This window comes from Podarcis melisellensis (assembly GCF_964234715.1).
Source record: "Podarcis melisellensis genome assembly, chromosome: 9".
Taxonomy (NCBI): domain Eukaryota; kingdom Metazoa; phylum Chordata; class Lepidosauria; order Squamata; family Lacertidae; genus Podarcis; species Podarcis melisellensis.
Window position 1 is genome coordinate 56,920,469 of NC_138541.1, and position 21,172 is coordinate 56,941,640.

At 45.9% G+C, this 21,172-nt stretch overlaps 1 protein-coding gene across 11 annotated transcripts in view; it reads left to right on the forward strand.

Moving 5' to 3' along the window:
* The window catches only part of LIMCH1 (LIM and calponin homology domains 1), a 209,986-nt gene that overhangs the window by 157,151 nt on the left and 31,663 nt on the right, over nt 1-21,172 (forward strand). For 4 of the 11 annotated variants that reach the window (XM_081924311.1, XM_081924305.1, XM_081924308.1 and 1 more), the window contains 9 exons: nt 949-1,200; nt 2,609-2,956; nt 6,248-6,526; nt 7,553-7,885; nt 10,655-10,918; nt 12,067-12,102; nt 16,670-16,799; nt 18,325-18,482; nt 20,507-20,915. In XM_081924311.1, the coding sequence (XP_081780437.1) occupies nt 949-1,200; nt 2,609-2,956; nt 6,248-6,526; nt 7,553-7,885; nt 10,655-10,918; nt 12,067-12,102; nt 16,670-16,799; nt 18,325-18,482; nt 20,507-20,915 (2,209 nt within the window). The remainder of the gene's footprint in view (nt 1-948; nt 1,201-2,608; nt 2,957-6,247; nt 6,527-7,552; nt 7,886-10,654; nt 10,919-12,066; nt 12,103-16,669; nt 16,800-18,324; nt 18,483-20,506; nt 20,916-21,172) is intronic. The other 7 variants (XM_081924309.1, XM_081924310.1, XM_081924312.1 and 4 more) reach the window with 7 other exon arrangements.

Here is a 21,172-nt window from a genome sequence, read left to right on the forward strand (position 1 = left end):
CAGCGTCTAACTGGTGACTAATGTCTTGGAATGGCATCTGAAGAACGTGTCCAAATCCTTGGATGCCGAGCTTGGGAATGTTTAGCAGTAAAAGAAAATCCCCAAGATTTGCTAGATTGGGAGACAAAACTTGAATTCATTGAGGCATAGGAAGTAGACGTCATCGTAACTGTCAAAATGAGAGATTGTTAATAAATTAAATATTGTTTCAAAAATGCATCAATGGGGTTGCTTGTCTTTGCCCATAATCTGTCGTTTGTCTGTAGAGATCAGGCCTGGCCAAAGAGGTGGCATTTGGCAAGACCTGAGCTTTCTGTCCCAATGTTGCCGCCATTCCTGCTTTGCTTGAAGCACTCTAGAAGGTCAGACATAGCATGTGAGCACTCTACTTTTGCACCCCTGTCTCTTCCAGGTTAAGGAGGCCCACTGACAGCGCCATGACAAAGAGCTTCCAAAATCTTGCTGATAGCACTGGTAGACATTAACTATGTATTGTCTCTCAATGGGGCATACCAGCCACTAGCTGAAATTGCAGCAATAGATGATTGCTTCCTCCAATATCTTTCTCTCCTCCGTTTCCCACTTCTACTCAATATTTTGATTTGGCAGGGCCAGCCCTTGCATGAGGCAGAGTGAGGCAGCTGCCTCAGGCAGCAAATTCTGAAGGGCGGAAAGTGGCTAGAAAAGGGTCTGCTCTGCAGCCCCTAAACTTCCTTGCAGCCCTAAGGGTGAGGTAGAGGACTCTGTCCCATCACCAGTGCTGAAGTAAGATACATCTACCAATCTAGTCAGATTTTGTGCCCAGAATGGGGAATGCACCATCTCATCCTTTGCCTCAGGCAGCAAACTAGCTTGGGCCGTTCCTGCTACTGAGCTTGCTGCTCGTCACTGTCTGGTCCTTCAAAAGTATTCTTTGTCCTGCTGATTCTGGAATGTGCATTAAATTAGTGGACAGAAGATGGGTGTGACTTCAGCGAGGCCGATGGTGATATGCGAAGACAAACCATTCCCACAGTCACAGAAGGACGACTCTAAGGAGAAAGGCCAATCTAAATTTCCAGATGTTCAAAGAGATGACCTGGCTAAGCGAAAAACTCAGGCTAGCCCCTCCCAACTAGATTTGCCATATTTTGTGAGAGCTACTATAACACAAGCAGATCAAGACACCTGGGACCGACTGAAAGTTTCAGGGAATTCCAGGTATGTTTCCATAGAAAGAGAGAGAAGGAGAGAGAATAAAGATTCATATTGCTCCTTGAATATTTGTAACTCGAATCATGGCACTCAGGAATACCAAAGGCCAGCAATTAAGACATATGCATAATATCTGCATTCAGCAAATTACCAGGGTACATAGTAAGGTCTGGTCAATAATAATTGATGTGTCTTTCTGCCAGTCATCTTTGTGTAGGAACGGGGAGAATCTGCCTAATTCACACTTCATGAAACAGCATGTGAACCGAAGCACATCCTTCCTTCAAAATTCACACTTCTCCTAATTTTGCCGTGCAGTTAGTTCTCCACCCAAGTAATGTGTACAAAAATGCATATGCTAGGGTAAAATGTGCATTTAAAAAATGCATATACTGGTGATAATAACGTTAAAAATTCAATTGATTAGGGGAAATAGCTTTACAAGAACGCATATATTAACAGAAAGTTACGTTGAATGCTGATGAATTTTCATGAGCGCTTAAAAGGAATTGCAAACAAATCTGGAGAACTGTACATAAGACCGGAAAAATGAGAAAGTGAGAGAAACCAAAAAATTGAGAGATTCCACCCACCCCTTATCTGTGTGTGTGGTCTTTGGTGTTTCCTTGGGGTTAGTGGGGTGCTGAACCTTCCCAAGCCACCAAGGGGAGTGTTGTCTGTCCATCCCCAACATAGCTAAGAATAGCATCATGGGCCATCTTAGCGGCTCCGTGCACAAGTCTCCTGTTCACATCTGTGCAGGAACCAGGAATAACCCTTATCATAATCTTTAAGAGTCTAGGCTTGAAATGAAACACTCTTCTTTCCCTTGGTGTTTGTCAAGTTTCCACTCGCAGGGCTTCCCTCTTTTCTTGGCACTCCCATGCAGGAAGCAGCTGTGGCAACAGGCCTTGCTAGCTCTGCTCGGGGTTACATGGGAATATGTCTGAATCAATCACGGCTAGACGATAGCTCTCTATCTGGTTTAGTGGAAGGGCCGTGGGCACAATCTAGCAAAAAGTTTACAAAGCAAGAAAAAACTGCCATCATAGCTATTTGCGAATGTACTGCTCAGATTTCCAAGAGACATTATGCCATCACTTGGAACCAAGCCACTTTTGTCCTTTGATAAGTTCATATAATTTTCTGGATACAGTTTGGCTTTGGTCCTGTTGTGCTGTTTACACTTTTAAATGTTATTTTCACTCTTGGTCAGAATCATTTTTCTCCATGTTCCTTGGTTTGATAAAAAGGGGGGTGCCAGAGTCTCTTCTCACAACACCCCAATTTCTTGCATTGAGTGATTTTCCTCCTCCTCCTCATTAAAAGTTTGGTTTCTTGGTTTTCCCTCAGTCTTGTAGCTGCCTTTTTATATGCCTTTTTATTTTATTTTTGCTTACATCTTTGTCGTTAGCGACGAGGAGCTCACGAACACCCCAGGTTCATTTCTGACCTCTGAAACGGCAGTGGAAGCTGCCGGTCGAAACCGTTTTGCAAGCCGCGAAGTGGGAATGTCCGAGAAAGCCAGCGGCCCCAAGCAGAGGTTTGTGCACTTTGGGCCAGTGACAGAAATTGACCTTCATGCTTGGGAGAAGCTTTCAATTGCTAGGGCTGTGCCTAAAGATGACATGGAAGAGGCAGCCAATAGGGAAAGAGCTGGGGCTCTTGGGACCACAGCTGAAACCTCATCCTTGCTCTCTGTGAGCCATGCCAACTCTCTTGGTCATCCTGACGATGTCCACAGGCCGCATGCTAATCCCAGGTATTTAGTTTGTATCTCCGTGAAAGGCACAATGGCTAGGATTGGGGCTGGGCGATACCTGGTTTGCAACATCACGCTACATCAACAGTTAAACATTGCAATATGCCAATATATCACGATATCTGAAATAAGGAGGGAGCTATGTAGAGCCACAGGTGTAGGGACGCGGGTGGCGCTGTCCACAGAGCCTAGGATTTGCTGATCAGAAGGTTGGCAGTTTGAATCCACGTGACAGGGTGAGCTCCCATTGCTTGGTCCCTGCTCCTGCCAACCTAGCAGTTCGAAAGCAGGTCAAAGTGCAAGTAGATAAATAGGTACCGCTCCGGCGGGAAGGTAAACGGCGTTTCCATGCACTGCTCTGGTTCACCAGAAGCGGCTTAGTCATGCTGGCCACATGACCCGGAAGCTGTACGCCGGCTCCCTCGGCCAATAAAGCGAGATGAGCGCCGCAACCCCAGAGTCGGCCACGACTGGACCTTTACCTTTATGTAGAGCCACTGGCTGGCTTCATGGTTTTCCCCTGCATCGTGATTTTTGCATTGCGCGCACACACACATATCATGATTCAAAATAGATTGCGAGGTCAAAAACTATGAAACTGGTATCATGATATAGACATCAAACCGGTTTGGGATGATATATCGATCTATCACCCAGCCCTAGCTAGGATAGGATTTAGAGAGACAGCACTCATGTATGTAAGCACGAACCCAGAAGTTCCATATGTACAACTGCCCCTACCTCTGCAAGAATCTCCCATTCAGATAATGCCTGCTGTTTAACAGCCAGGCACAAGAGGAATTTGATGGGCAATTTGTTAGCTTCTAACAACTAACTAGTTCTGTTTTTGCGACAGGTGTGTGCATGCATGAGCAATCTTTCCCCCCATTTCCCGTCAAACTTCTCAGCATCTGTTATCCCATGGGTGGTATTCAGTGCTAGTTCTCTTTGGATTAAACCCATTGAGATTATTAGACGTAACTAACTTAGGTTCATTAATTTCAGTGGGTTAACCCTGCCTAGGACTTACTTGAATACAACCTCGTACAGTACTACTGTCTGGAGGCCTATTAAGAGAACGGCTCAATGCATTGGAGTGGCAATGGGAAGCCACGGTGAAGAGAAGATTATTGGCTGGCGGGTGGGGAGACACCGAAAACCCGGAAGTAATTGTTTCCGTTTTCAAATGCGCCTTGGAAGTCGAACGGCTTCCTGTGATGTTTTTCCACTTTTCCCCACTGAAGTTGCACTGAAATCCCTTGGAACGGATTTCGTTTGAAAACCGAGGTTCTGCTGTAAATAAATATATCTTATTGTTAGGAAGAGTGGCCTGGATTTCCCAACTGCTCTGTCCCGTTAACTCAGGATGGGTTCCTCACTGTATGCCTGATTGAGGGATCCTCTGCACTTATATGGCATGCTAGATCCTCACAAGTCATATTTGGGGAAACCCAGCCAGATGGGCGGGGTATAAATAATAAATTTATTATTATTATTATTATTATTATTATTATTATTATTATTATTATTATTTGGTTCATGCACCCAGTCCGTACTGATCACCCACCTCTGCTGTGGACCAAGCAATGCATGTGCATGCAAGTGGTGTGGCCTAAGGAAACCCCACTGCGCCCCTTCCCCATTTCCCGGATACTACTTCCTAATGAAGCACTTAGTGCTGGCCTCTGCTGTGTGAATCTGCCCTAAGCTGCATTGTGCAAGGAAGAATGGCAAGGCAAGCCAAAGAGAACGTGACCATCTCTTCTGGAGTTGGCTGGTGGTAGTGCATTCTCTTCAGTAAGGGTCAGCCACAGGTTGACTTAGGCCCTCTCCAGACATCTTATTTAGTCGTTCATTCATGATGATTTGTGCACCTGGTATTATCAGGGCAAGTTATATGCGATTCCGCTTTCATTACTGCCAAATTTTTGGAGTAGATGGAACCTTGCTTCCAGTCAGTGCGTACCCTGTACCATCCTACTGAAATCTAGTAAGTTTTCAGATATTCAAACACCCCCAGAAAAAGATAGATATGGTGGGTGTTCTCTGAATGCGCCGGACACTGTAGAACATATTCTTTTCTACTGTCCATTGTACAACCAGCTACACAAACACATGCTATATTCCCTTTTTTGGGTAATTTAACATCACAGCACAATGAAAATATCAGATTCTATCTGCCTGACATTAACCCAGAGGTAACTGAGTTTTTGTCAACAGTATCTCTTAGAGTGGTGAATGGTACTATTTAGCAGGAAGAAATTCCAATGAAAATCCTCATCATTACATATTTTGTATATATTTAAATTTTTTATATAGGTTTTATGATGGCCTATACTTGCAATGGGGACGCGGGTGGCACTGTGGTCTAAACCACTGAGCCTAGGGTTTGCCGATCAGAAGGTCGGTGGTTCAAATCCCTGCGACAGGGTAAGCTCCTGTTGCTCGGTCCCAGCTCCTGCCAACCTAGCAGTTTGAAAGCACATCAAAGTGCAAGTATATAAATAGGTACCGCTCCGGCGGGAAGGTAAATGGTGTTTCCGTGCGCTGCTCTGGTTCGCCCGAAGTGGCTTAGTCATGCTGGCCACATGAACCAGAAGCTGTGTGCGGACAAACGCCGACTCCCTTAGCCAGTAAAGCAAGATGAGCGCCGCAACCCCAGAGTCGTTCACGACTGGACTTAACTGTCAGGGGTCCTTTACCTTTTTTATACTTGCAATGCCTGATAAAGGTTTGGCAGTGTAAGTTAAGTGCAGACGAATCACTATAAATCCACCGCTAATGCACTATTATTGTGTCAATGACATTGCATAGAACTCACCTGCCCCCAAAATACCAGTCTGGAGGGGCCCTTACTGATCAAGGCTTCTCAAACTTTTGGTCCACCATCTGAAGCAGTAGCCTTAGCTTTTTCTTTGTTTCTGGCTGTGCATTACAGAGTTTACTTCTTTGGGGCATCTAGTAAAAGTCCCCCGTCCCCCCCCCCCCGGTATATTTTTATGTGTGCATGTTAAAAGCAGATTGCACTTTTGTTTCGGTGGTGCATTTCTCTCTCTCCTCCCCCCCACCCCAATTTTCTGCGCAGCCAATAATTTTCACTTATTTGGCTTTCTTTTATCTAATCAGCCCATTGTCGTTGCAAGAATTCCTTGCTTGATACTACTAGCAAGAAACTCAGATGTTCGCTTTTAAAGATAAGATGAATAAGTGAAGGTCTCTTCTCAGCGCTTCCATGTGGTTCTCATTACCTTTCTCCCTTTCTCTCTCCTAATCTCCGTCTTGTACTGTCAGTGAAGTTATGGATGCATGTAATTCATCTCTCTCGGATGCTTGTGCTGATTCTCAGAAGCAAACGCCAAGCAGTTTGAGCGAGTGGCAGGAGAGCAGCGAGGAGGAGATGGATGGCAGCTTCCCAGACATTGAGAGGGATGATATGCTGGCTAGAAGATTTGGAACTTTTCAGAAATCTACTAGCCCCGTTCGCCCATCTTGCCCTCCCATTTCAGTAGTCAGTTATCGTCCCTTGAAACAGCAAGGAAAAGAACGGAAGACTCTGCAGAAAGCAGAAAGGTCAGAAATGGGAAACCGGTTGTTGTTAGCTACTTAATGCCTGTCTTGCATGAAATGCTAACTGTGCATTATATTATTCTGCTTCTTGACAAGAAAAAAGACACATTCTAATTAATACCTGTCAACAAAAACCAGCTAGTTGCTGTCTTTTAACAGAAGAAGAAAATAAGCATGATTAGTTTAAAAAGAGACGTGAGAGAAGAAAGGTTTACAATGCTACAAGGTTTTGATTTTAGTCGTTTTGGGATATTATGGAAAGCTTCGTGGATATAATTATAAACACAATATAATAAAGGGATAGGCTGCCTAACTGTTGTGAAATCTTCATTGGTGACATTTAAAAACCAATGTAAAACAAAACAAAACCCAGTTGTTGAAGACTGCCTGGAGGATTTCTGCAGTTTTTGTCCAGCTGTGTGACAATTGCTATTCTTATCATTATTGTTAGTGCTGGCTGCTACTTTTGTATGTAAGTTTTTATTTTATTTCTGGATCTAGTTTTGGTTCTATGGGCAGTATTCAACCACTGTGTCCTGTAAACACCATGTTTTCTGCTTGCAGAACAGGACTCCCCCCCCCCCACCTCAATTTTTTTCTGGGGAGTTGGGAAAACTCCTAGAACAGATTAAGGTGGTACGTGAGGGAGGAGAAGGGGAAAATGTTTTGTTGCACATGGAGATATCCTTGTATAGGTGGAATGAGAGACTTATTGTGGTATATTGCATCCCACCCTTTATAATTTTTATGTGAAGGGGTGTGTGTGTGTGTGTGTGTGTGTGTATGAATGAATTATTTCCATAATCCAACATCAGGGTATTACCCGCATTTCTTTCCGTCACTTATTTTGGGTTTCCTGGAAGGAGTTCCTAGACAGGCTCTCATCCAGCCACACTGTCCAAGTGGAGATCAGCTTAGCTTTAGCCTTGTCACAGTTCCCTCAAAGGCTATTTCCCAGCAGAGTGTTGTGTGCAATTAATGTGCAGGCAAGCTTTCCTCCTCGGTCATTTGTTGCCTCCTGAATAACAGTGCCCACGATTGCCTTAGCAGAAGTTCCCCGTTGACTTGTGTGACGCGACACTGTTTGGGAACACCTTCCCCTGTATCCCTAAGCTCTGTTGCCACATGCGAAGATGGCTTTGAGAAGTCTAAAGACCAAGATGAGCACAGAACTAATGCAGCAGGAGGCAAAGCTGGATTCAGGAATCCAGGGAAAGATGACATGATGGTGAGAAGAACCAGAGATTTTCCGAAGCAGACTGGACCAAGTCTTAGTCAGTTCCTCCCAGTTCCTTTCTCGAAACAGCAGAATGGTGGGGAAGCAACTAAGGATCTTGTAAAGACTGAACAGAAAGTCAAGAGGTCAGAAAGCTATTCTGCAGTCTTTTTTTTTAATTCAGTCTCTAATTTTCACATGGGGAAAGGGGCTGCTTTTTCAGTTCTGCAGCTGTATGTCTCCTTTTGATGCACTGAGTTTGTCAGTAGTCTTTCACTTGGCTGCCGAGTAAGAATTTCTAAGTGACATTAGGCAGGGAAGGTTAACCAAAGTCGGCTCTTTTTTCCTTTAGACTGTGAATGACTTGAATACAGAGGCCAGAGATGAGGCTTTCCAAATATCATTGGACTACAACTCCCAGCATCAACCATGCTGGCTGAGGGTGATGGGAGTTAACACACAGCCCAAACCCCTCAGTGGTTTCATGTAGATGTTAAACAGCACAGGGGACCCTGCATGCCACTGGTTCCCCAGCACCAAATTCTGGGCGTAGTCAGTTAAGTAGGACAGGGACTACTGCAGTATGGAAAGTTGACTCATTTAAAGGTTCAGCTGTACAGTGGTGCCCCGCAAGACGAATGCCTCGCAAGACGAAAAACCCGCAAGACGAAATGGTTTTTGCGACGCTTCGCTAGACGATTTTCCCTATGGGCTTGCTTCGCAAGACGAAAGCCCATAGGGAAATCTCCGGGGACCTCTTTTAAATCCTGGCGGTGGGGAGCAAAGCCTTTTCCCCCCCCTCCGGACTTCAGAAGAGGTCCAGGAAGGCCGGCGGGGGCGAAAGGCTTTGCTCCCCACCGCCAGCATTTTAAAAGCGGTCCGGGATAGCAGGGAAGCGCTTCCCGCTATCCCGGACGGCTTTTGAAGGCAGGCGGGGGGGGGAGCAAAGACTTTTGCCCCCCGCCAGCCTTCAGAAGAGGTCCAGGACCTCTTCTGAAGGCGGGCGGGGGGCAAAAGTCTTTGTCCCCCCTGCCTGCCTAACCGGGGGCTTTTAAATCGCCCCGGGACTGTCCGGGGCGATTTAAAAGCCCCCGGACGGCTTTTGAAGGCAGGCGGGGGGGAGCAAAGACTTTTGCCCCCCGCCAGCCTTCAGAAGAGGTCCAGGACCTATTCTGAAGGCTGGCGGGGGGCAAAAGTCTTTGCTCCCCCCTGCCTGCCTTCCCGGGAGAGCGGAAAATGCAGTGCTGCCTTCCCGCTCTCCCGGAAAGGCAGGCAGGGGGGACAAGTCTCCGCTGTCCCAGGGGCTTTTAAAATGCTGGGGGACGGCAGCGAAGCCTTTCGCCCCCCGCCAGCCTTCAGAAGAGGTCGGGGGCGGTTTCCATAGGAACGCATTAATTGATTTTTAATGCATTCCTATGGGAAACCGTGCTTCGCAAGACGAAAAACTCGCAAGACGAAAAGACTTGCGGAACGAATTAATTTCGTCTTGCGAGGCACCACTGTAAAGTTCTTTAAATAAAACACATGCATGAATACAGAAACAGTGAGGGGACTAAACTCAGGCACTCATGAGCCAGCTTTCCTGACTTCAATTAAAGCTCAGAGAGAGGTGACATGAGATATATCTCCTCTCATAGCGCTTTTTTAGATTCAGAAGTGTATGCAGCTAGGGAGGCTGCAGAAAACTGGAGAATGTTTAATGGAACACACACACACACACCAAGCATCCATGACCACCAGCAAAATTCTAAAGAAGTTATCAAGTGCCCTGAGAATGGCCCCCTTTTGTAGGGGGGAGTGCCCCCTTTTGTAGGGGGGGAAAATATTTTTGAGACTTTTTTGAGGAGGCCAGGTATTGCCACCACACTCATGCCAAGTAAATTTGGTCAAAACTTCCAGATCATGGGGTGGGGGGGCGGGGAAGGTGTGAGAAAAAGATTTCTGAGTGAGCCCTCTTTATAGACTCTGAAATACAAGTGTGTCAGGTAGCTAGCTTAGGTTGTTGCCTGTTGACAAATAAGCAGCGTGTAGCATTCCCCATTTGGTCGTGACAACAACCCCCCATGTTAAACGAAGAGCTTCTTGTTCAGACATGCTGTTCAGGCTGAGATTTCCTGACAGAGTCACCCAGTGACCTTTACAGCCGAGCGAAATTTTGAACCCAGACTCAGGGTTCAAAACCTCTGGTCCCTCTTGCTTCCATCTTTGGGTACCACAGAACTGCATTGGCTATTCTTCCTGTGGTGTTCTGAAGGGCCCATAGTTCCCAGTGGCGTAGCGTGGGTTGTCAGCACCCGGGGCAAGGCAAGTAATTTGCACCCCCTAACCCGTGGATTTGCGCCCCCTAACCCTAACCCCCAGATGTTGCGCCCGGTGCGGCCAGCCCCCCCTGCACCCCCCACGCTACGCCACTGATAGTTCCCGCATGTCTGTGGTGTGGGAGAAGCTACAGAGGGAGGAACCCCCAGAGTCTGAGGAAGATGGGAGACCCACCTCCTCAGGCTGAGGCAGTGTGAAATGGGGTGCTGAGAGTTCCCCTCGTAAGTGAGGTGACCTGTGCTTCATCCAAATTAGAGTCCTCCTTGGGGTGGCACGAGATATTGTGCCACATAGGTGCTGAGAGTTTCCCCAATATCAGAAAGGTTTATTGGTTTCAGTGAAGCCAGAGTGCAGTTGCTCTGCTGCAAAAAAACCCCAGTTCATTGCTGCCTTTGGGTGAAATCAGACATGCTGTCCCCCCCCCTCTGCCAGGATGGAGAGGCACAGAACTACTGTCGCCGAAAATCGCATTTGCCTTTGCCATAGCCATGCATGGTTTGTGTCATAATCTCATCTGTTAGTTTCTATGTCAGAGTGCATGTTGGGTACATACGGGGTGTCTCGCTACAAGCTAAATCAGAAATTAACGTTTTTAGCATTACCGTGACGGACTCGGCAGTCCCCAAAAAGCATCCAAAGCTTTGTGCAGAAAGCCCTCAAAAGCTTTCAGCGCAACCTGAGCACAAACTGGATGATGGGAAAGACGGAGTCCCTGGTGTAAGGCAAGATGGCGCCTCTTCTGCTCCCCATAAGGATTTGCTGGACTCCAAGCCACTCCAGCCAGGAGATTCTTCGGAGATGCAGCTTACTGAAAGAAACAGCCAAGGAGTTACGTCTCTGAAGGACGGACATGCACAAACGTGAGCTACCTTGTGGTCAAGAAATTGCACCCTAAAGCCGTCTGTAGTGTGTTGGTGTGCGCCTGCTAGAAACAAGCCTGTTTTGCTCTTGCGTTGAATATTTTAATTGCAGATTAACCATAATGTACTTGGGAAGTGTGCCTTTTTGAAACTAATAAAGTGCTTTCCAGTGGTGCATTTTTTGGTTTCTTTCCCAGAAATTCTAAGAAATCTCTACAAAATGGGCTAGTGCCAGTGTGGTGTAGTGGTCAAGAGTGAGACTCGTAATCTGGTGAACCGGGTTCACGTCTCCGCTCCTCCACATGCAGCTGCTGGGTGACCTTGGGCCAGTCACACTTCTTTGAAGTCTCTCAGCCCCACTCACCTCACAGAGTGTTTGTTGTGGGGGAGGAAGGGAAAAGGAGATTGTTAGTCACTTTGAGACTCCTTAAAGGGAGTGAAAGGTGGGATATCAAATCCAAACTTGTCTTCTTCTATAGGAATGAAGGGGAAGGTGCTGGTTTGGAAGAACAGGGTAGATTATTTGGAGAGCTTCCAATCCATGTATATGGCTATGATTTTTCTGGATGTAAATATGACTGTGCCAAATGAAACTCAATCATTGCTAATGAGTTGCATAAACTTTCAGGATGGACGTAGAAACGTATTCACTTGCAAGATCCAATGGCATTATCTGGGTTCCCCCCCTTGCGGAATGCATCTCAGGTCCCGCATACTATGCATATTGAAATGTCTTTTTAACGGATATTGATTATGCATGGTGCAACATGTAACTGCACGTGTGGCTCATCTCATAAAACGAAATATACTCCTTATATCTGCTTTTATGAGGAATCACTTCCCAGCCTTGGTTTCACAGTGTGGCTTCCTAACAGGGTGTTCCAAATTTTAAAAGCATTTTTTAAAAAAAATTGTTTGGTTTGGGTTTTTTTTAGTTGTTGTGTGAAGGATGGAAGCGTGATCTCACATGCGATGCTTTGAATATGCAATGTTCGTTCCACACTCTGGACTGATGGAGAAGACTGGCTTCAAATAAACATCTCCTTGCTTGATGTGGTTTTCCTTTTCTACCCCCCTCCTTTCCTCTCAATGCAATTTATATCTCCACCCCCCACAAAGCCTCTCTAATTTTATATTTGGTTTTATAGATTCGGCTCCAGAACTCCTGTGTCTGATGACGCAGTGTAAGTTGTTGTGTGCTCAGTGGGTTGCTTTAACAACTTAAACTGCATGCTTTCCGTATTTATAACTAATTTTAAATGCAGCTGATGCACCATTCTTACTCGTCATTGTTCCGATGCAGAGCTGTTCGAAATATGCGTGCTTTAACATATACACTGTGATGTGATGGCATGTGCTCTGAAGTCATGCCTTTTCAGAAAGCTATAAAGTATGTGGATGTTGCTGCAAGATATGACTTCTGCTAATCTGTGGCTTGATCCTTTTTTAAAAAAAAAGAAAATCTGTGGGGTCTGTAGGGCCCACTCGTCTGCGATGACTAAAGGAACTGGAATTATAAATAAGGGAGACTTGAATAAGCCTAGGCTAGGTCTAGGAGTAGGGACGCAGGTGGTGCTATGGGTTAAACCGCAGAGCCTAGGACTTGCTGATCAGAAGGTCGGCGGTTCGAATCCCCGCGACGGGGTGAGCTCCCGTTGCTCGGTCCCTGCTCCTGCCCACCTAGCAGTTCGAAAGCACATCAAAGTGCAAGTAGATAAATAGGTACCACTCTGGCGGGAAGGTAAACGGCGTTTCCGTGCGCTGCTCTGGTTTGCCAGAAGCGGCTTAGTCATGCTGGCCACATGACCCTTGGCCAATAAAGTGAGGTTAGCGTCGCAAACCCAGAGTCGGTCACAATTGGACCTAATGGTCAGGAGTCCCTTTACCTTTAGGTCTAGGAGTAGATTACTAAGTAGTAAGTTGAGGGAATGAGTTTATTACATCAGGCTGAGATTCAAAAGCCAAAGCACAGTTAACTTACCTTGTAGGATCTCTGGCGTAAGTTTTGCATTTCTTTCCCCAACGTGAAAAATAAAATAAAATTGAAAATCAGCCTTCTGTACTGCGGCAGAAGGGGCTCAACTGTTTCCCTTCCTGCCACTTGGCCTACACAGAACCTCATTTCCCGATCTGCTTTCCCCCCACTTATGAGAGAAAAGGGGTGATGTCCCCATATTGTGTGTCCCCAAACCAGAGAGAAAATCAACTTGAGGAAGTGAGCGATTTTGAGCTGGAAGGAAAAGATTACTGTAAATAGCCTTTCCCTGCCCAGTTCAGACTTGGAGCCCAATGGGTCTGTCTTGAGTTTGTTGTTTATATTTAGTAGTGGTTGCTTTTAAAGAAAGAAATCAGTCTTCCCTGTGGCATTTAGTTTGTTTTTGCACCCTAATATTCAGGCCCCGTCTTAAAACATGTTCTCATTGTCAAGGAATCCAGGCTTAAACGAAGAACCTCATAACATGTGTCTGGTACTTAGCCCTAGTGAGCTACTTAGGACAATGGGTGCTCCGACCTTAGAGCCCTTTACAGCGGAGAAGAGAGACTTGACTCATCAACCCCTGTGTTTGGCAAGCAATATTAAGCCTGCATGGATTGATCGATACCATACCTGCCAGCATTTATCTGATGAAAGTAGGGATGTCCTATCCTATTATTATTATTATTATTATTATTATTATTATTATTCCCTGCCCATCTGACTAGGTTGTCCCAGCCACTTTGGGCAGCTTCCCTCTGGTACGCCACCTGAGACCCTACCTGTCCGCAGAATATCTCACCAAAGTGGTGCATGCTCTAGTTATCTCCCGCTTGGACTACTGCAATGCGCTCTACGTGGGGCTACCTTTGAAGGTGACCCGGAAACTGCAACTAATCCAGAATGCGACAGCTAGGCTGGGGCCTGGGAGTGGCCGCCGAGACCACATAACACCGGTCCTGAAAGACCTACATTGGCTCCCAGTATGATTCCAAGCACAATTCAAAATGTTGGTGCTGACTTTTAAAGCCCTAAATGGCCATGCCCCAGTACAGTGGTATCTCTGGTTACAAACTTAATTCATTACGGAGATCTGTTCTTAACCTGAAACCGTTCTTAACCTGAGGTACCACTTTAGCTAATGGGACCTGCCGCACCGCCACCGCGCAATTTCTGTTCTCATCCTGGGGCAGAGTTCTTAACCTGAGGTACTACTTCCGGGTTAGCAGAGTCTGTAACCCGAAGTGTTTGTAACCTGAGGTACCACTTCAGGTCAACAGAAGTGTACTTCCTGCTGCTTTCATCCTCAAACACTTATTTTGGCTCCAGCTTCATGTCACCGACTATGATCTTGGAATGCCTAGTCTAGGGACAACTAACTCTGGATTGTTCTATGGATGTCCACAACTCTGGCCTGACTCTGACTTTCAGTTACCCTTTGGCATCCAACTTTCCGGCGCCTAAACATAACTTACCATGCCATATAATAAAGTTCACTGGTTTTCCATCCCGTCACTTAAAGATTTATCCCAGAAGGAAATTAATGTAGACCTTAGTTCGTTAAAAGAAAATCCTGCTATGCTTTAATAACATGACTGCTTGCGTATAATTTATGAAGTCTCAGGGATAATATCAAGCCCCTTTTAAAAAAAAAAGTTGAAAAATAAAAAAAATAGGTGTTTCATTGTTTTCCTGTAATATTACATCATTTTAAAAGGCGAGTACTTAAGGAGCAAAGAAATAGAAAGCAAGAATAAAGATCTTGACTGTATTCCCACAAGAGATGATTATTTTAATGTACTGGGGAATCCGTTTTTAATAACAAAACAAAACAAATAAGCAACCTGCCCTGGACCTTAGATTTTTGCTGCAAATGTGCATTAAAAGCCAATTCTAGGAGGAGGAATTTGGCTCTGTAGCATTCTGAGGTATCATTAGATAGTTCCATACAATTCACATACTTTCAAATAGAAAATGGGCTACACAGGCCTGCTGTATGGAGGATGATAACAGAAATAGGTAGATGGCAGAAGACATCTACACTTGATATTACACCATTGTGGCATGGTAGTTAAGAGTTCATTGTTGGAGATTCCTAATCTCTTCATGTATGGGCATGTTCATACAGAAACACAAAGGAGGCTGAATTGCTTATTTTAATTTATACAGTCAACTGCACTTCCATCCAAAGGCAACCAGAAATATGGTGCATATTCTGTAAATAGCTGAAAATTAACCAGCTCTGTATACTGTCCTTGTCTCATGCGCTGCGCTTGTGGCATTTTATCTCACCCAGTGTTTTTTAACAACCAGCCTCTAACTTCATTTTGCAAAGGAGACTGTGATGGGGCGTGATTGCTGCTCCTTGTGTAATGGTGTGTTAATAAGTGGAACTTTGGTGGGTTGTTGTTGTTTTTTAAAACCAGAATAACAATGGAATTCTGTGACCATTCACTCTGCATGTGCGCTCAGTAGGGATGGCTCTCACCGCTTAACTCGCCTGTTGGCATTTAACCTGCAGTATGTACATCTCAACTGTCTCTAAGGTATCACTTAGTTGGTTCAGGAAACCAGAAATCTCTGCTCCGAGGAACTCATGATTCTTTCATAACTAAAGTTTAGATAAACGGTTTTCAAACTTTCTAGTGTGAGGGGAACACTTTCCATGTCCGCCAGGCAGCCCTTGTGCGTTGCAGTGGATTCTGGGACCTATCTGAAGGCACACACTTAGTTCATGTGGGGCACAAATATGGCCTATCAAGTGCCCAGCAGTTGTGTCCAGTGATCACACTACTAACTTTTGCGTTTGTGTACAAGGCGAGGTAAGTCTTGGGCTCACTGCTCGCTCCTTTCTCATCTGTTCTTTAGATGCAACTGCCAGGAAAAGTACAGAAGGTTTCACTAAACCACAACACACCATGTTGTGCAAACTGTGGCTAATGTTAATGCTCTGTTTACACCGCCATGGTTTCAAGTTGGCTTCCCCCCCGCAAAGAAACCATGGTTGGTGTTAACCACAGTTTGGACGACACGCTGTGGTTAAGCAAAAACAGAAGTGGAAGCTTCTGAACTGCTTGCGGCTGCATCAGGGGAGAAGACAGGAACGGAGAGCAGGCTTGTCTGGACTCACTCGCATCGTGACATCTGAACACAGCCACTGTATAACACCCCATGAACTGACAGTGCAGTCTAAACCACATTCAGCCTTCCCCTCTGTGCATTGCAAAACAAGATCAGCAGAGGTGGGCGAGGGGAATTTTCCCATCATTACTGAAATTCTCACTGGGGAACCCTGCTGAGCTCCCTGGTGTTTGCCTGAAGGCAGTTTTAAAAACCACTGGTTCTGATTCACTCCAAAACCTTTCCAGTTGGTGCTATTAATGCCCGAAGAATGATTATTTCCTTACGAAACAAGGGACAGTTGAGAAATTACGCAAGTACAGGGCTGTGCTCAATTCACATTAGACGCCAAGCAAAAGGGCAGCCTTGCGCAGATCTCCAGCTCTTCCTTTTGCAGCGGTGATACTGGAACGCACCGCAATCAGGCAATTTGCGTGCACGTTAGTATAGCCTTGTTTATACTAAAGTAAAAAAGCACATGGCTTCTGATGAAGTGGATGCACATGCAAAAATACCTCCAGCTTTGCCACTTCAGAGCTTTCTGCAGAACGCGATGCATTTAAGTTTGCTCCAGCGCCCTCCCGTGGCAGAAACACACCAAGTCTATCCACGACAAATAGCCTCCTTCCTCATCCTTTTGTTGCTTTTCTTTTCAGGAGCGTGAGCATGTTTGACATGAGGTGCGCAGACGAGGCTGCCGTGATGCAACCTCATAGCCAAGCTCGCCATGAGAAGCTGCAGACGATCCACCACCAGCTCAAAGAGGAAGAGGACCGGTGGCAAGATGTGAGTATGAGAATAAAAGGCTCTTTTTGCAGGGGGAAGGAAACCCGTGAGAAATTGGGAGCGCAGATTTCACGGCAGCTTTGCTTCAGATCTCACCTTTGCCACAAATTCACTTGGTGGCCTTCCATGAACCACAATTTCAGTTGCAGTTTAGAGATGATGATGCTATTGACTTACCTTACAGGTTTGTTGTAAAGATTATGCAAACCACTTCACTGTGTTATACAAACGCAGCTATAGGAAGCTCATTCTTTCTTTTGCCTCAGGTCACCCACTCTCTGGCTTCCTCATATAGCCAATTCCGCCCTTCGGAGGAGGTAGAGTTGCGGGCTTTACGACCCCACCATGCGCGTGGCGGCTAGAACCCAGCCAACCCGCGATTGGGGGTATTCCCAGTCGTGTCACCTCCTGGCCAGCCAGTCAGCTGGCTCTGGGGGTGTGGCCTGCCCTATTTAAACCAGGATCTCCCTCTTTGCCGCCTGCCAGCTGTTCCTGTTTTCCCCACCCTCCCGCCCTATAAGGTTTTCGTTCTTTGACCTTGCTATGGATCTTGGCTGGTCGCCGTGGAGGGGCCTGGTAGGAATTTTTCCACTTGACAAATTGGCACCAGCCACTTGGTTTTCGCCTACCTCGTAGCAAATCGTCACAGCTTTCTTGGTATTGGCGGTTAGGCATTGGTATTGCTCTGTAGATGGAAGAGGGGAGGTAGCGCCGTCACCTGCCCCATATATTGAAGGGTAGTCCGATAAAGGATTCCAGGGGGTGTGGCCCTGTCCGAAGCCTAGGGAGGTGAGGGCCTAAGGCACGCCCCCAATCTGTGACCCTGGGGGAGTTCCTAGTTGATGTGCTTCAGCAGGACTCCCCCTACTGGTGGTTAACCCTTCTTGGACTTCAAGCGGACGGGCTGAAGTTGGATATAGTCGGTTAGGACCAATGCCTAAGCCAGTACCGCTCATCACCTGTAACCAATAAAGTTGTGGCCTTTTTTAGCCCATTAACCTTAATAATTGTGTCATGTGTCATTATTTCCACTGGGGGGTGGGTGTAACTTGCCACGCAAGTACCGGTATATTTAGTCTAAACTAGGATTTCCCTAACTGGGTCTGCAGGTGTTTTTGGACTACAATTCCCATCCTCCCTAGCTAGCAGGACCAGGCTTCAAGGATGATGAGAATTGTAGTCGGAGTCACAAGCTTGGGAAACACTGAGGAAATGACTGTGCTATAACAGACCTTAGGTTGGGAAGCTACCCATTTGTGAGTCTCGGCCTACTGGCGGAAGACAAGTAACCGAACCTGCCTATCTGAAGGCAGCCTTGTATAGGGAGGTTTTTAATGTTTGATGTTTTACTGTGCTTTGGTTTGTTGGAAGCTGCCCAGAGTGGCTGGGGCAACCCAGTCAGATGGGTGGCATATAAATAAATAATTATTACTACTATTTTTTTATTATTATACCTCACAGAGTTGATTTTCAACATCATGCCTAATCATTACAGTTCTGTCCTCTGCCCATCTTCCTCCTGCAGGACTTAGCCAGGTGGAAAAGTCGCCGGAGAAGTGCTTCTCAGGACTTATTTAAAAAAGAAGCCGAGAGAAAGAAGATGGAGAGACTACTGACTGGCACTGAGGAGGCCAGTGAGCGGAGGAAAAGCATAAAGACCTACAGAGAAATTGTGGAAGAGAAGTAGGTTCATTTAATGAAAGCACAGTTTGAGGACTCTTGGAGTGCAACTAGATGTGTAGGCCAACTCTGTGGGTGTCGAATAAGCGCTGGCCATGTTCGAAGCATGGGGGTCTGTTCTTTTGCAAAGAAGAATAGGGAGCAAAATCTAGCCTCCGTCTCACCTCACTAAGCTCCAATATTTTAAAGTAGTTTTCTAGTTCTGATGCCAGAAGTGAGCTGGCTAGGAGAAAATTACTTAAAGCTGTGGAGCTCAGTGAAGTAAGGTGGAGGTTGTGTGGGGTGTAGAATTACTGTGACCTCTGTGCGTAGGGTGAATAATAAAAGAATAAGCTGGATGCCTAGATTCAAAATGTGGGGCTAAACATACTCTACAGCAAGAGAGAGCCTAGTAGAAGAGTTTAAGCTCACAAAGTCAAGCAATACAGTGAAGCGTTAGGAATATAGGCTGCTTAACCGTTTGCCTATCCTGTTTAGTCCACTTGCAAAGCACTCCACTCTTTCTACCCCTCCTACAGTGAACAGACCATACTGTTAAGTAAGTTTAAAATACTTTACTTACAAAACGTTCCAAAGGACAGAGTGTTGCATTTATCGAAGCAGCAGCAAGGAGAACACAGGCAGAATACTCTTGGGTAGAATATACAGAATATAGTTCTGAACACATGCTCTAAGCTTAGACACATCCTTCCTCTTAGGTTACATGGTGTGGAGAGAGAGGGAACAGGAAGAGAAAGATTCATTTCCTCACTTATTGGAGAAGAGGGGGTGTGACATAGCTGAGTCTTGCAATCCAGCTCTATTGTCTAATCCCTTCATGCACAAACTAGCACTCATGCATCATTACGTTTTACTGCAATTTCCCGCAGAAGAGGGGGTGGAATTTGGTCCCTTCCACAGTGGGGACCTTTTTGGGTAAGAAGTAGCCCCTTCCATCTTCTGGGTGGAGCAAACACTTCTTTAACATACACCTGGTTGCCCCAGGGATCTGCCTTGTCCTTAGTGATTCCTACTCTAGAGTTGCTTCCCTGTATCCAATGAGGATGCCATGATCACCAAGGAACAAACAACCTCCCAGCTGTATTATTCTGCCGACGGATGAGGAGGGTTTTGCCACACATCCAGTGGAGCTGTGTGTGGTAAAATATATGGCTCATGATCATCTGTTCATTATCTTTTGCATAATCAACAGATTCACACAGTAAAGCTTTTCCTGGTCGGTGCAACTTCAGGCCACAAGCATAAGTGCACCTGGGAAGGAAGGGTTTGCATGTCTGAATCGCCCATCCATAGTGTGCGTGTGTGTGTGTGTGTGTGTGTGTGTGACATAGAAAACAAGCATGTCAGGGTAAAATGTTCCACCTGAGATCCTCCCCGCCATGATTGCTTTCTCTATGCAGGGAGTATGGCGAAGGGTTGCATTCAAGCTAGGAAATTTCTTACTGCAGTGGGAAGTGGTACAGGCTTGACTGACTTGATTCTGCTTATGGTATAAAATGGCGCCAGCAATTACTTTAGTTTAAGCGAACTGAGGCTGGATGCTACTTTGCCCAGACCCTTTTGCAAAGCAGAAATGAGCAGGGCATCCTCTTTTTTTGCACACATGCTGACTTATTCAACTTACTCTGTATATTGTGTTTTTTTATAACATGGTTTTATGTCGTAGGCGTGCCAAGACCTGCGGGTGTCGGGCGGTATACAAATTTACCGTATTTTTTGCACTATAAGACTCACTTTTTCCCGCCTAAAAAGTAAGGGGAACTGTGTGTGCGTCTTATGCAGCGAATGCAGGCTGCGCAGCTGTCCCAGAAGCCAGAACAGCGAGAGGGATTGCTGCTTTCACTGCGCAGCGATCCCTGTTGTTGTTCTGGCTTCTGAGATTCAGAATATTTTTTTTCTTGTTTTCCTCCTCCGAAAACTAGGTGCGTCTTATGGTCTGGTGCGTCTTATAGGGCGAAATATACGGTAATTGATGACAATAATGATAGGTACCCCTTTGCAACCTTGCTTCTGTTACACCCAAACAGAGAGAGGCGTGAGAGAGCTCTGCACGAAGCGTACAAGAATGCCAGGTCACGCGAGGAAGCGGATAATATTCTCCAGCAGTACATTGAGAGGTTCACCATTAGCGAAGCTGTCCTGGAGCGCTTGGAGATGCCAAAAATTCTGGAGAGAAGCCATTCAGTGGAGCCAAATTCGTCGTCCCCACCCAAGGACCCCAACCCCCTGAGATACTTACGGCAACAGTCACTCCCCGCCCCCAAGTACACTGCCAAGGTAGAGGCAACCATTGCTCCCGCCGGCGGGTCAGAAGCCAGCGTCTCGACAGGCCGCACCTCTCCAAGCAAACCGTTTGTCTCGAAGGCAGTGCCTATGTTGACTGCCAAGCCTTACTCGCAACCCAAAAGCACACAGCAGGTGTTGAGAACCTTTAAGGTAGGTTGTGTTAGGTGAGTCAAAGGTAGTTCAGGAGAGAAGAAAGGGGAAGCTTTCGAGAATCCCGTTTCAAATATGACAAGGGTCTTCATCATTATTTTTGCTGCTTTTGATTAAAATTGACTGAAAATATTTTGGTAAATCGTGAGTCGTGCCCCAGTTGCGTCAGTGAAACATGCTTTCCTTCAGAACGGTTGTTAATATGCACATGTATGTGGGTTTACTTGATGAGGGTTTTTATGTTTAAAATAAATTTT